The following is a 15,017-nucleotide window of genomic DNA, read 5'->3' on the forward strand; positions in this document are numbered from 1 at the left end:
ACTTTTTTCTTCCCATCATTCTGGTACAGGTTGATCTTTGTCTCATCTGTCCATAGAATACTTTTCCAGAACTGAGCTGGCTTCATGAGGTGTTTTTCAGCAAATTTAACTCTGCCCTGTCTATTTTTGGAATTGATGAATGGTTTGCATCTAGATGTGAACCCTTTGTATTTACTTTCATGGAGTCTTCTCTTTACTGTTGACTTAGAGACAGATACACCTACTTCACTGAGAGTGTTCTGGACTTCAGTTGATGTTGTGAACGGGTTCTTCTTCACCAAAGAAAGTATGCGGCGATCATCCACCACTGTTGTCATCCGTGGACGCCCAGGCCTTTTTGAGTTCCCAAGCTCACCAGTCAATTCCTTTTTTCTCAGAATGTACCCGACTGTTGATTTTGCTACTCCAAGCATGTCTGCTATCTCTCTGATGGATTTTTTCTTTTTTTTCAGCCTCAGGATGTTCTGCTTCACCTCAATTGAGAGTTCCTTAGACCGCATGTTGTCTGGTCACAGCAACAGCTTCCAAATGCAAAACCACACACCTGTAATCAACCCCAGACCTTTTAACTACTTCATTGATTACAGGTTAACGAGGGAGACGCCTTCAGAGTTAATTGCAGCCCTTAGAGTCCCTTGTCCAATTACTTTTGGTCCCTTTAAAAAGAGGAGGCTATGCATTACAGAGCTATGATTCCTAAACCCTTTCTCCGATTTGGATGTGAAAACTCTCATATTGCAGCTGGGAGTGTGCACTTTCAGCCCATATTATATATATATAATTGTATTTCTGAACATGTTTTTGTAAACAGCTAAAATAACAAAACTTGTGTCACTGTCCAAATATTTCTGGACCTAACTGTATAATGTATACGGTCCCAATGGTTCTAACTGAATTTTTTGCTAGAGGAAAAAGTACCGTACTAACAGATAGCTCAGCATTGTTAACTATCTGGGGGACTTCAACACAGTGGACGCCTTCCTAACAAGGACACTGCTGCTCCTAAATCGCTGCTCATACATCACCAGATTGACAGTAAAGTTAATAATGTGTCATGTTTGGATTATCTGACACAGGAGATATTTGGAGACAGACTAATCAATAAGTTAATGATACGGGTCTCTGGTTGATTGTCTACACTAAGTTTGACACAGAATACTTTTAGACAGGGACAGAAGAGAACATGACTATTTCATATGAGCATGGTAACTGATGATGGCCGGTAACCTGAATTAGTGGCTGATTTATACTTACGTTAGCAGCTAAGGCTGATGCAGTAATTTAACTGTGATTGACTAAACTAGAAGGTCCCCAACATCAGGCGGTCTTCTGATCAGACATAAGAAGCTGAGACGGATTACAAGCTGTGATTTATTTTTCAAGGATCTTGTTGATATGCCCCTGATGAGCCCCAATAGCTTACTCTATATAAAAGGGGTGAAATGCGTAGGAAGATTCTTGGATAATTATAAAAATCTTTCAATTATTTTACTAATATGATAGAGATACGTGACTATTTAAAATGTTAGTTGACTAATCTAGGACTACCCTGTCCCAATTCAGATGACCATAGAAATTGGCTGACTAATGTATTCTCTAAGACAGTGCATATGCTATCTTCTGTGGGCTCTCCTTTTCTGGTGATACACCCTTACCCACTGCCAAATAGGGGCACTGGGATCAAAAGACAGGGAACGGACGACATGGGTATTAGTTGACGTCGAATGTGGGCGTCATTTGTGATTAGGACGCCGACCCCTGTATCCTAGGAAGGGAAAGAGGAGGGTGAATACATTTTTTCCTACCTTTTCTCTTCACTTATCATAGCACGAACAATTATTTATTATATGTACTATGTTTGTGGCATAAATGTCCATTAAAGTAATTGGTTTTAAAGGTAGTTTAAATTGTGTTTTTTGGACTACAACACAGTCAATGTCAGGGAAATCTGGAAGAACCTTGTTTTGATTCCAACAAGGGGGAGGTAGCTCTGCCTTCCTTCCTAGAACATACTGATTTAAAAGACATGGAAGTAGTTACACCCTGATCCAAAGGAATTTACTAATTTTTCACATGTCCATCAGTCCTGATCAAGGATTGACTATTATCATCAGATAATAAACTTAATACACTAAAATCAATAGAAATCCAAGATTTGATCATATCTGATCATGCTCCGATAGTTATGGAAATAGCCAACAGTTTTGTCAGGCGATCATATTATATAAGCCATGTGCTAAAAATAAGAGGCACCCATGTAGCTTTTTATTTTTTTTATTATTATTTTTAATCACATAAAAAAAAAAAATCGGTGTGCATTCCACCCCCAATTTTGATATCCAGCCATAATAAAGCTGGGGGCTGGATATTAGCCTGGGGATACCCATGGTTATTGGCCCCCACAGCCTAATAATAGCAGCCTGCAGCCATCCAGAATTGTCACATCTAATGGATGCAACAATTCCGGCACTTTACCTGGCTCATCCCGACTGCCCTGGTTCGGTGGCAGTCAGGGGAATATAAGGGTTTAATGACAGCTCACAGCTACCACTAAGCCCCAGATTAGTAATGAGGTGGGTCTATGAGAAATAAGCACAAAACACTGAAAAAAATCCTTTATTTGAAATGAAATACAAAAACCCCCAACTCTCTTTCACCACTTTATTAACCATAAACACCCTCCAAACCTTGGGAACCTCCAGTTGTGACCTCAGATAAACTGAGTGACGTCACCACTGCGACTCAGTATGTAGCAGAGTGGGACCTCGTGTGGCTTACGTCGAAATTGGGTGTTTTGGAGTTAATAAATTGGTCAAACAGGGGGTTTTTTTGTATTTTATTTCAAATAAAAGATTTTTTTCAGTATTTGTGTTTAATTCTTTTCACTTACAGGTTAGTAATGGGGAGGGTCTCAGACGCCTCCCATTACTAATCTAGGGCTTAGTGGCAGCTGTCGGCTGTAATTAACCCCAGATTGCACTCGCACCTCCTGGACCGGAAATGACACAAAAGAGAGTATACAGAGAGCACAGCATGGGATCGTATCTGTTTTTTTTTTTTTTCCGTAAAGCATTTCCTAACCTGTTTTTTAAAAATATTTTACCTCATAGAAAGAATAATTTATGATCCCATGCTATAGTGTCTATATACTTTATTACTTCTTCCTTGCCCAGAAGATATGGTATGATCAGACTGTGATCCGTGCACGGTCAGATACGGCCATTACACAGTACATAGCAGGGACTGATATGTAGGATCTTAGCGCAGGGCCAGTTTTTTTTTTTTAAAGATATCCAATTGTATAATTTATTATTATTCTAAGATCTGTTGATTAAAATAAACTTAAAAATGAACGTTGTTTGTGAGAAAACCCTTTTACATTTCTGTCATCATTTTGTTAGAGACCTTTAACTATTTTTCAATGCCAATAGAGATGTGTGAAGACTTATTTTTTGCGTGGGGAGGTAAAGTTTTCAGTGGTATTATTTTGGGGTACACATTTTTCTTTTTATTGCATTTTTTTGGGCAAAGTGTTGCAACTGAAAAAACCCCCTGCAATTCTGGCATTTTGAGGGTTTTTGCTTTACATTATAGAAGTTACTGTATAGGTTAAATGAATTTGTACTTTTACAGATTGAACTTTTGCTGATGTAGAAATAACAAATATGCTTTTTTAAATTTTGTACTGGGAAAGGCTGCAATTTACAAAACAATGCTATGCACATGTTCCATCCTATAATCAGGTCTTTAAACTACTTCGGCGTTCAGAATCCCTGAAGCAGTTAAAAGAGTTGACACGCTTATTCTTCGGGCAGCTTCTGCTTGGAAGTCGCCTGCTCTCTGTACCCGAAATGAAAGAGTAAAAGACGCCAATGCAGGAAAATAAGTGCATGCTTTGCTGGTGCACTAGCATTGAAAAGACACCATATAAACATAACCTTAGGCTAGGTTCACAAGATGAGTATTTGGTGAGTTTTTGAGGTTACAGATTTTTTTTTTCCTGTGTGTTTATGAGTGCATTTTTTTTTACATGCATCTTAAATGCTGCGGCTTTTGTCTCTTTTTGACTTGTCATGTTTTAAATAAATCTACTTTGTATTTGACACTTTGTGGTATTTAGTTTTGACAAAATTTTGTTTACATGTGTCTTTAGGGAGTTCCCGTAGAGGAAATGCACTAAAAACGCATGCCTTTTTAAATTTACAGATTTTCCATATCTAATTCAATTCTATGGGAAAAATCCACACACAAAAATCAGCATGCCAGCAAGAGAAATTGACATGTTGGTGATTAAACAATACTTCATAGGCACTGGATTTCTATAAATTCCATCCAATTTGCTGGAAATGTAAAACACTGCATTTTTTTTTACGCAGCATCAAAAACTCACCAAAAATTCATCATGGGAACTTAATATTTATTGTAAAGAAAGGCACTTTGGATACAACTCATTCAAGATTGTGCATAGTTTACTTTACATTAAGGCTGTATGTGCACGCTGCAGTTTTTTCTGCACACAAACTACAAAACCAAAACTGCACCTTGTTACAGAGCCTGAAAATGTAAAAAAAAAACAACCCAAAAAAACAGCTTGTAATGATGGTGCGTTTTTGCTGTGATTTTGTTAATGCGTTTTTTAAAGGAGTAACAAAATATTATAGGATAGGATAATTGTTAAATAGCTAGAATAGATAGAAACAACATATAGAGTAGACAATAAGAAAGAGCAGAATAGATTGAAAGAAATAACAGAATAGCTTGATAGGTAGCTAGCTTGGCCAGCTGTTTTTTAATTTTTTAGGGGTAAAAATATGACGTGGGGTCCCTCCCATTTTTCTAAAACCAGCCAAGGTACAGCAGACAACTCAGGGCTGATATTATGAGGGTGGGGAGGGCAATCGTTATTTTGCCCTTTCCAGCATAACAATAGCAGCCCACAGCCGCCCAAGAAGTGGCGCATTGTTAAGATGCGCCAATTCTGGTGATGAACCCATTCCCCTGGTTCGGTGGGAATCGGGGTAATAAGGAGTTAATAGCCGCCTACAGCTGCCACTAAGTACTAGATTAGTGATAGCAGTCACCTCTGAGACCCCACCCCCCTCACTAATCTGTAGTGAAAGTAAATAAACACAAAAACCCCAAAAATCCTTTATTTGGAGTAAAATACAAAAAGCTCCCTCTTTCACCGCTTTATTAATCCCCAAATACCTCTGCAGGTCAGAACTAATCCACATAAGGTCCCACAGAGATTCAGCTCTGCTACATCCCTATCCTGTCACAGCGAGCGTCCTAGAGCATGACTGAAAAGCTGTGAGTGCAGACATAGCTGCGCGATAAGAATGAACTTGGGTGAACCCAACATCACAGCTGTGGGCCCTGCAGTACGGCGTGTGTCGGGGCAGTGACGTCATGGGTTCACCGCAGTGAGGTTCAGGCCACAACTGAAGTGAGCCACGCGATCAGCGGTGACATCACTCAAGTGAGTCCTCCATCTGCGGCTCACTTCAGTCTCGGCCTGATTTGCGGTCACAGGTGGAAGACTCCAGCTGTGACCGCAAATCACCCAAGTGACATCACTGCTGATCGCGCGGCTCACTTCAGTCACTCTCAGGTGATTTGCTGTCACGGTTGGAGTATTCTAGCTGTGGCCGAGGTTAACCTGAGTGACGTCACCACTAACTGCGCGGATCACTTCAGTTGCTGTGTGGAGCTCACAGCGGGCAGTCATGCTCTATGGCGCTCGCTGTGAGCATCAGATATAGCAGTGCTGGAAGCGTTGTGGGACCTCATGTGGGTTACGTCGGACCTACAGGTAGGTTATTGGTGTTAATAAAGTAGTAAAAGAGGGTGTTTATTTACTTTACTTACAGATTAGTAATGGGGGGTGTCTCATAGACGTCTGCCATGACTAATCTAGGACTAAAGCGGGCTTTAAACGCTGCGACATCGCTAGCCGATGCTAGCGATGGCGAGCATGATAGCACCCGCCCCTATTGTTATGCTGACATTTGGTGATCGCTGCCGCAGCGAACATTATCGCTACGGCAGCGTCACACGCACTTACCTGGTTGGTGTTGTCGCTGTGACTGCCGAACAATCCCTCCCTCAAGGGGGAGGGACGTTCGGCATCACAGCGACGTCACCGCGACGTCACTAAGCGGCCGGCCAATCAAAGTGGAGGGGCGGAGATGAGCAGGACGAACATCCCGCCCACCTCCTTCCTTCCTCATTGCTGGCATGTGGCAGGTAAGGAGAGGTTCCTCATTCCTGCGGCGTCACACGTAGCGATGTGTGCTGCCCCAGGGACGAGGAACAACTTCGCCCACGCGACAGCAGAGATATTTGAGAATGGACCCCCATGTCAACGAGGAGTGATTTGGGACGTTTTTGCAACGATCCAAAATCGCTCCTAGGAGTCACACACAACGAGATCGCTACAACGGCCGGATGTGCGAGTGTGAGATCACTGTAGCAATCTCGTAGCGTGTAAAGCCCGCTTTAGTGGCAGCTATGAGCTTTCATTAACTCCTTATTACCCCGATTGCCACCGCACCAAGGCAATTGGGAAAAGCTGGGTAAAGTGCCGGGACTGTGGCATCTGATGGATGCGGAAATTCCAGGTGGCTGCTGGCTATTTTTAGTTTAACCCCTTCAGCCCCGGGGCACTTTCAGTTTTTGCATTTTTGTTTTTTGCTCCCCTTCTTCCGAGAGCCGTAACTTTTTTATTTTTCTGTCAATCTTGCCATATGAGGGCTTTTTTTTTGCGGGACAAGTTGTACTTTTAAATGAAACCATAAGTTTTACCATATGGTGTACTGGAAAACAGCAAAAAAATTCCAAGTGGGGAAAAACTGCAAAAAAGTGTGATGGCACAATAGTTTTTGGGATGTTTTATTCACCATGTTCACTATATGGTAAAACTGATGTGTGGGAATGATGCCTGAGGTCGGTGCGAGTTTGTAGACACCAAACATGTATAAGTTTACTTGTATCTGAGGGGTTAAAAAAAAAATTCAGAAGTTTGTCCAATAAAAGTGGCGTACGTTTTGCGCCATTTTCCGAAACCCGTAGCGTTCTCATTTTTTGGGATCTATGGCTCAGTGATAACTTATTTTTTGCGTCTCGAGCTGACGTTTCTAATGGTACCATCTTCGCGCAGATGCTACGTTTTGATCGCCTGTTATTGCATTTTGCGTAAAACTTGCGGCGACCAAAAAACGTAATTTTGGCGTTTGGAATTTTTTTGCCACTACGCCTTTTACCAATCAGATTAATTGATTTTATATTTTGATCGGGCATTTCTGAACGCGGCGATACCAAATGTGTATATATATATTTTTTTTTTAACCCTTTAATTTTCAATGGGGGGAAAGGGGGGTGATTTGAACTTTTAGGTTTTGTTTTTTTTTAAAACTTTTTTTTTACTTTTGTTTTAAATTTTACTAGTCCCCCTAGGGGGCTATAGCGATCAGCAATCCGATCGCTATTATGTATCTGCTGATCACAGCTATACAGCTGTAAACAGCAGATTCAGTCACTTTTGTTTTCACCCTGCTCCCGGCCGGGTGAAAACGAAAGTAAAACGTCATAGCTGCAGGCGTCATCACATGACCCTGTGCTACGATGGCAACCCCCGAAAGTCACGTGATCACTCATGTGACTTCCGGTGGGGACGCCGGTAAGTAAAAAACATGGCCGCGCGCATATACATCTCGCTGCCAGACTTTGGCAGCGAGATGTAAGGGGTTAATGTTCCGGGTGGAATGCGATTCCACTCGGAACATGTAGGCACACATGTCAGCTGTTGATAACAGCTAATATGTGCGCCGATCCCCGCCGCCTGCCCGCGGCGGGGCTTAATGGGACACGCTCCATGACGGATATATCCATCCATGGTCGTGAAGGAGTTAAGGAAAGCCCAATAACCATAGGTCTCCTCAGTCTGAGAATACCAGCCCCCAGCTGTAGGGTTTTACCTTGGCTGGGTATCAAAATTGGGGGAACCGCACGCAGTTTTTTTTAAAAATCATTTATTTTACTGTATGATATAGATTTGCCCACCGGCGTCTGTAATTGGTTGCAGTCAGACAGCTGTCACTCAGCGTGGGGGTGGGTCTGACTGCAACCAATCACAAATGCTGGTGGTCGGGAGAAGCAGTGAATATGTATGAGCCTAATGAGCGGCTCCGGATGAAGAGTGAGAGGCAGCGGCAGCAGTGTGAGAACAGTGCCGCTGATCATGAAGCGCTTGGAAAGAGAGAGAGAGAGAGAGAGACAGGGACAGAGAGAGAGAGAATGAATTTATCCTATAACAATGTGGGTGACCTGCGTTTTTTTGTGACAAAAGCGCAAGTAAAGTGCATGCAAAATGCACAAATTTGGTAGCATGCATTTTTCCTTGTGTTTTTCATCCTCTCATCGCTTTCAATGGTTGACAAAACGTGACAAAAACACAAAAAGAATGAATATGCGGCTTCTTTTTTGTGAAAAGGTTTTGACAAAAACTGCAGACAAAAAAAACGACAAAGTGCGCATAGCAAATCTGAATTTTTATAGACTTTGCTGGGAAGTCAACAGTCGGAACTTGCTGACAAAAGAAACTGCACAAAAAAAAGTGAAGTGCCAAAAACGCGGCAAAAATGCAGCGTGCGCCAATAGCCTAATAGAACAAGAAGTATTTCCTTCTGGCTGCATCCACATGTAGAAGTGAAGAACAGCACTAACATGCAGAGCCTTGTGATTTACAAATTAGCTCCTGTAATTGGCAACCCGAATTCTGTAGGCCAGCAATTTTTTTCCCGCCACATGGGAATGAAGCGGTTACTGACAAAGTATTTTGTGACTGTCCTTCCCTCACAACTAAATCAACATCATAAGGTCTACATCAGGATGTCTTCTCAAACTCTTGCCTTGGATCATTCTAACAGTCTACTATTTATCACCATCACATTGAATTACATGAAAGATCGCCAATAAAACGCTTCGTAGGAGTTTAACTTTAACCGGGATGATAGTGTTCATATAATGTGTCATTATGAGTTCTTTGTGGTCATATCATAAAACATCTCATTAAAAAGTTCAGGGGCATGGGAAAATTAAAAGAGCCATAAAATCCATGACTTTTGTATTTAGAATTTGTTTTCCTTCCTGTACAATGTCAGCCATAATAGTGGTTATCTCGAAACATTTAACAATGTGCAAGTAATTTGACATATTTAACTTTGTGTCTGCAACCTCTCTGGCATTCACAGAGAGGTTGACATTAAATTTTAATCTTCATTTTTCCCACATGGTTTAAAGAATATATGCAAAGATGCAAAAAAAAAAAATAAAAAAAAAAAGTGTATGTTCCAATGTATGTCAAGTTCCAATGAAAAGCATACGAAATACCAAAAATCCTATCAAGATTCACATCCAATCAAAACAAAAGACAGTGATGAATAAACAATTCAATATAATTTATTTCAACATTAATAAACTGCACGAATAACATGGAAAAATCTGTACAGAAAAAGAAATTGTATATGCTTGAAATTTATATCTACAGACAATATATTGGAGACAAACTACTGTTTAGAATACAGAATGATCAAGCACATATAATGAAGATCCTTCAAATAACTGCTTGAAAGCTACGAGCCGGAACTCCAAGTCAGATGACGATTGAATAATAGTGATAGGTAAGTACTACCACACTAGACATGAGCAAATTATAATGAGTGCAATCTAGGAAATGTTTAGAAAGATATTTTTGATACACTTTTTCCTTTGTAATGTACAAAATAGCATTACGCTTGTTCACTTAGAAATGCCTGTGAAACAAAAAAAAAAAAATAAATATTAGAATATGGCAGAATTATATAATGTCAGTAGATGGTTTACATTTCTCTAAGGCAGACCAAAAAGTGAAGAATTGTGTCATAATGTAATGGTATAAGAAGATCCGTCTATTAAAACATGGCTTCATCATAATTTGGAGATGAATCAAGAGCTTGCAATCTAAAGGCCCCATTAGATATAGTGATGTCGTTAGCGAGATCGCTGAAACGTCACAGGTTTTGTCGCAACAGCGACCTCGCTAGCAATCTCGCTACGGCCCCCCGCTGTGATATCGCCGATTGTACCTGAACATCCTGGTTCATTTTTTAATCGTTGGTGTCCCGCTGGGCAGCATGCATCGCTATGGTTGACGCCATAACGACGACGAGTGACCTCGTTGGCACGCCTGGGTGGGAACACTACGCCTCTATTGAGGTCTGAGTCATCAGAATAGCTGCAGTGTGACAGGGTCCCAACGACCGCCAAGGTCGTTATATGTATCGCTGTACCGTTGCTGCATCGTTTATTAGATCTGCCTGTTTGCCAGCTCACTAGCAACGTACCAGCGATCCTGACCAGGTCATATAGTTGTCGGGATCGCTGGAACATCACTACGTGTAACGGGACCCTTACACTACATCTGACCCCTGTTCAGCCTTTATTGAAGTAGGACCCCCTGGTGTGGACTGGTAAACAAACTGGTATATCTGTTGTAAAGCATACAAAAAGTCTGGGCTTAGTTTACAGTGTGTCCACTCATATCCTGTCCACCACCATTAACTGGAGAACGGCGGTAGCTATAGGAATAGAAGTGGTGTCTAGGTATAGTAAAGTAGCTATGCGCTACGCAATGAAACCACCTATAGTGCCACCTGGTGGAAAACAACGGAGTTAGCATTTTTATCTCGAAAACGGAACGAGATGGAGAAAAAAAGTGAGTTGCAAAGTTGTAGGGCATCATCAATTCAATACGAATCATCACCTTGCATACAGAAATGCTATGATTCGAACATGTAAAACTCACAAGGCTGCGGACATGAAGCGATACCACATGGAGACCTTCCTACAAGTCATTGGGTATGGTGGCTGCGTGGAGTGGCCTCCACGCTCACCTGACCTGACCCGACCCCATTGGACCTCTTTCTGTGAGGTCACATCAAACAGCAGGTGTATGCGACCCCTCCACCAACATTGCAGGACCTACGACGACGTATCACAGATGCTTGTGCAAACGTGTCACCTACCATATTGCACAATGTGCAGCAAGATACAGTATGCTGTCCTGAGTCCAGATGTGCATTGCAGCTGACGGTGGCCATTTTGAGCATCAAAGTTAAATGAGCGCTATATGCGTGACCAACATTTAATGTTTTGGGGGGGTCATGGGTTTCATATCATAGCATTTTTGTATGCAAGGTGTCGATTCATATTGAAATGATGATGCCCTACAATTTTTTAATTCACTTTTTTTCTCTATCTTGTTCAGTTTGAGATAAAAATGCTAACTCCGTTGTTTTCCACCAGGTGGCGCTATAGGTGGTTTCATTGCATAGCGCATGGCTACTTTACTATATCTAGACACCACTTCTATTCCTATAGCTGCAGCTGTTTTCAAGTTAATGGCGGTGGACAGGATATGGGTGGATACACTGTATATAGAGCTTGAGAAGGGACACATCTGTTAACTCTGGAGTCAGTAGTGAAAGCAGCTGTCGCCTTGTTAGTCAATTCCTTAATTACACTGACAACTGGAGGCAGTGGAGTGCTGTTTGTGACAAATTTTGTTGGCAGCAGTGGGATATCTACGAGTTCTCCTGGGCTGCTCTGTAACAGATTGTTGTGGATATTGTAGTAAAAATGTAACCTTTTTGTGACCTCCAATACGCCTTTTTTACTGACCTGAGATATAGGAGAACAGCATCCCCAAAATGCAGCGACTGACAGTTGTACACTACAGAAGATACTTGGCTGCATCAGCCATGATCAGTGCTGGCACCAACCATGGCCGTTTAACTCCTTAGGTACTGCTATAAATTGTAACTTAGGCATCCACATGTTAACAGAAATTGGCGACTCCTTTTCTAACCTTATCAACACCCCGAGATCCTGATTCTGTGGTTCTGATGGTTGACATGGCAATCCAAGGCCATGTAAAGGCCTTAGTGTCTGCCAGCTATAATGGCCTGTTTAGAAATTAAAGGTGACGCCCCTGGACTATCAGATCGTCACAGGGTACTGCACAAACTGCCCTTCAGTGCGGTATTCCATCTCCCTCTTGGTTCTGGGTCCCTATCCTAATGGTGTTGCCTCCAACAGAAAATCAAATCTTAGATACACCCTGAACCACACCTACCAGTGGACGGCTTGAGTGGAATAGAGTCGCCCACCTGGGGGGTCATGGAGGGGAAGTGAGGAGTGTAGTCAGTTGAGAGGAGAGAGAGGAAGTGGTGGCTCCTGGAGAAGCTATCTAGGTTGCAGATGGTGGTCTGGGCCTAGAGGAGTCGGACCCCCGGTCGCAGGGGATTGTGGCAAGGTGCCGGGACATGTCGATGAGGACAGCCGGTCCGGGACCGAAGGCACGACGGGGTACACGGACCCTAAGTTGGGGGAGTAGCTTCAGGCAACCCGACAATTCACCTGAGAAGAACGGAGCCTTTATGATCTGTTCCCATCCGCTCCATAATCGGGGCATTAGCGCAACGAGAGGGATAGGACTTTCCAATTCAAAACGGTCCAAAAAATCCCAAGCGTGAGCCCTGAGAGCAAGCTCCCACACTTAGCCACAGTGGGGAACGGGGCCCAGCTAATTCCATACTACCGGGCCACCACGTTGAAGTTAAACTTAGTGCCAGGAGGCAGGTCATGGATCACCAGGCAACACTATAGGGGACGGGACCTGGACAAGCTCCCCTCAGCGGCAGCGGTACTCCGATATTTGGTTTACCCGGTTGTCAGCGTCTGCTTATGAACTGAGTGAGTACGAGAGTGACCCCTGCATCCCACGTCACCCCACACCGAGTCCCAGGGCATCCCCCCTACCCGTGGAGGGCTACGACACCTTGCTGCCCCACTTCATCACCCCGAGTACTCCCAACGGCAGCGGCGGTACTCCCAAATTACCGTACACCACGGGTAGCGTCACAAACTATACATCAACCCCCCTGTAAATAACCCCTTTCATTTGAGTGGCCGCACGACCCCGGGTCCGGAGACCCTCGAGCCACAGCGAACCCGGATCCGAGCAGCTCGGCTGCTAGCACGGGGGTGGCACATTAACAACATTTTAGTAGTTAAACAAAAATAATTCCTGTCCATCAACTTAGCATTCATTCCTAAAAAGCACCTGAATGGTTAATAAACTACCTAAAAACAGTTGTAAATATGTTTAGGGGTGCGGTTTCTAAAATGGTATCACTTTGGGGATTTTCCAATATAAAGGTCCCCCAAAATCACTTCAAAACGGAATAGGTCCCTAAGAAAATAAGTTTCGTTAATTATCTTGAAAGCAAAAAAAAAAAAAAGTACAGCAAACGTTTTAGACCTTCATCCTAACAAAATAAAAGGACATTTAACATATGGTGCTGATGTAAGGCACAGATGAAGTAAATGCTATTAGCTATTTTCTGTAGTGTGACTGTCTGGATTATAGGTATAACCATTTGTGAGGACATAGGGATATATTCTGAGCTATAAGCCATATTCCTATAGCCGCCATCTTGTCAAGCTTCGATCAGTATGCTAATGAACCTGAGGAAATTGTCTGTTTAGCAGTGACTTGAGCAAAAGGTAATCCCCTCTGATATGGAAATTAGGTGTCTGGTTCAGGCCTTGAGAACACAAAAGAGAAGGAACAACCCCCTCTGGGACGCTGTGGAAGAAGTCACAGATTAATTAACAGGTATCCTGAAGTCCCCAGACTGACCGGCACCAGGAATAAATGTTCAATATTTCGTGAGCCGTGCTTCCTATAAATATGTCAAGCAGAAATATGGCATTGGGGCAGGCTGACGATCCCAGCACATATTTTATATAGGTGTGGGACCTTTGTAGGTAGCCCAAACATGATATTGGGCAGTGGGGCACCAGCAGACTAGCCATATGTCCTATCATTGTGAAGGTAAAATCATAACTGTAAAAATGAGAGCATTGGCGTATGCCTATGATGTTCCCAGGCTATGTTATGGCCAATAATCACTTTGGGATATTATTTTAGAGTCAAGACAGGGGTGGAGCAGTGCTCCCCTGTGAGGTCACAGGTAGGAGGGGATATGGATTGTAGCCGGTTTGATAAACCCAGTTCAGCCATTCTTAGCTCGTCTTTGCTTGGGGTCAAGTGTGCTACACCTGTGAGAAAGTCCCTGGACCCTGGTCAAACAGCGCCCCCCTGTGGCCAGACACATAAGGTAACTGCATAATCTGTATGCCTGTTTGTAACCATGCCTTATTTGTAGATGTATTCTGACCTATGTATATATTCTGTAGATTTCATATTGTATATATTGTAGTTTCTACTGTGCTTTAGGCTGATTAAAATATATAATTAATCTTGGGCTGTTCTGTTATCTCGATCCTGAACTCCACGTCTGTGTGCTCAGCTTAATAGTTATCATATTTGATTGGTGGAAGCGAGTTTATGCCAAGGATCATTGTGGGGGCGACCAGTGAGATTTGGGGAGGTTTAGATATATTCCGTCCGCTGAGGTCGGGGGAATATATACCTTACTCTCACTGGGAACCCTTCAATCATCGGCATAGTAGAATAACGGCCTCCTTGCTTATTGTCGGGCAATTCCATAAATGGCCTGACAATAAGAAAGGCGCTAGAGAGCGCGTCACGTGCTCTGTCTGCAGGGTGGTGGAAAGGGGGGCTGTAGCTTCCGCTTCCTACCACACCCCTTTTCGTCACACTATTCAATTTTGAAAATTGCACTTTTTTTGTCAAATATCAGATCTTTTTTATAAATAAATATAAAACATAACTTAAATTTACCAACAATATAAAATACGCGTCACAAAAACAATATCAAAATCCCGGGAGTAGGTTGAAACAGTCCAGAGTTATTGTCACAAAATGACATGTCAGATATAAAAAATCTTGCTTGGTCACTAAAGGGCTAAGTACTAGGATGCGATCATTTTTATCACATTGGATTGCATTTCTTTGAATTTACCCATATCAACCTATATATGGAGAGGAC

General features: G+C 42.5%; 1 protein-coding gene across 2 annotated transcripts in view; it reads right to left on the reverse strand.

Moving 5' to 3' along the window:
• Positions 1 to 9,499: 9,499 nt before the first annotated feature.
• KNTC1 (kinetochore associated 1) overlaps positions 9,500 to 15,017 on the reverse strand; it is a 371,840-nt gene continuing 366,322 nt past the window's right edge. For both annotated transcript variants that reach the window (XM_075323096.1, XM_075323086.1), the window contains exon 64: positions 9,500 to 9,812. In XM_075323096.1, coding sequence (XP_075179211.1) covers positions 9,789 to 9,812 — 24 coding nt within the window. In that variant the 3' untranslated portion in view covers positions 9,500 to 9,788. The remainder of the gene's footprint in view (positions 9,813 to 15,017) is intronic.

This window comes from Anomaloglossus baeobatrachus, chromosome 1 (genome assembly GCF_048569485.1).
Source record: "Anomaloglossus baeobatrachus isolate aAnoBae1 chromosome 1, aAnoBae1.hap1, whole genome shotgun sequence".
Lineage (NCBI taxonomy): Eukaryota > Metazoa > Chordata > Amphibia > Anura > Aromobatidae > Anomaloglossus > Anomaloglossus baeobatrachus.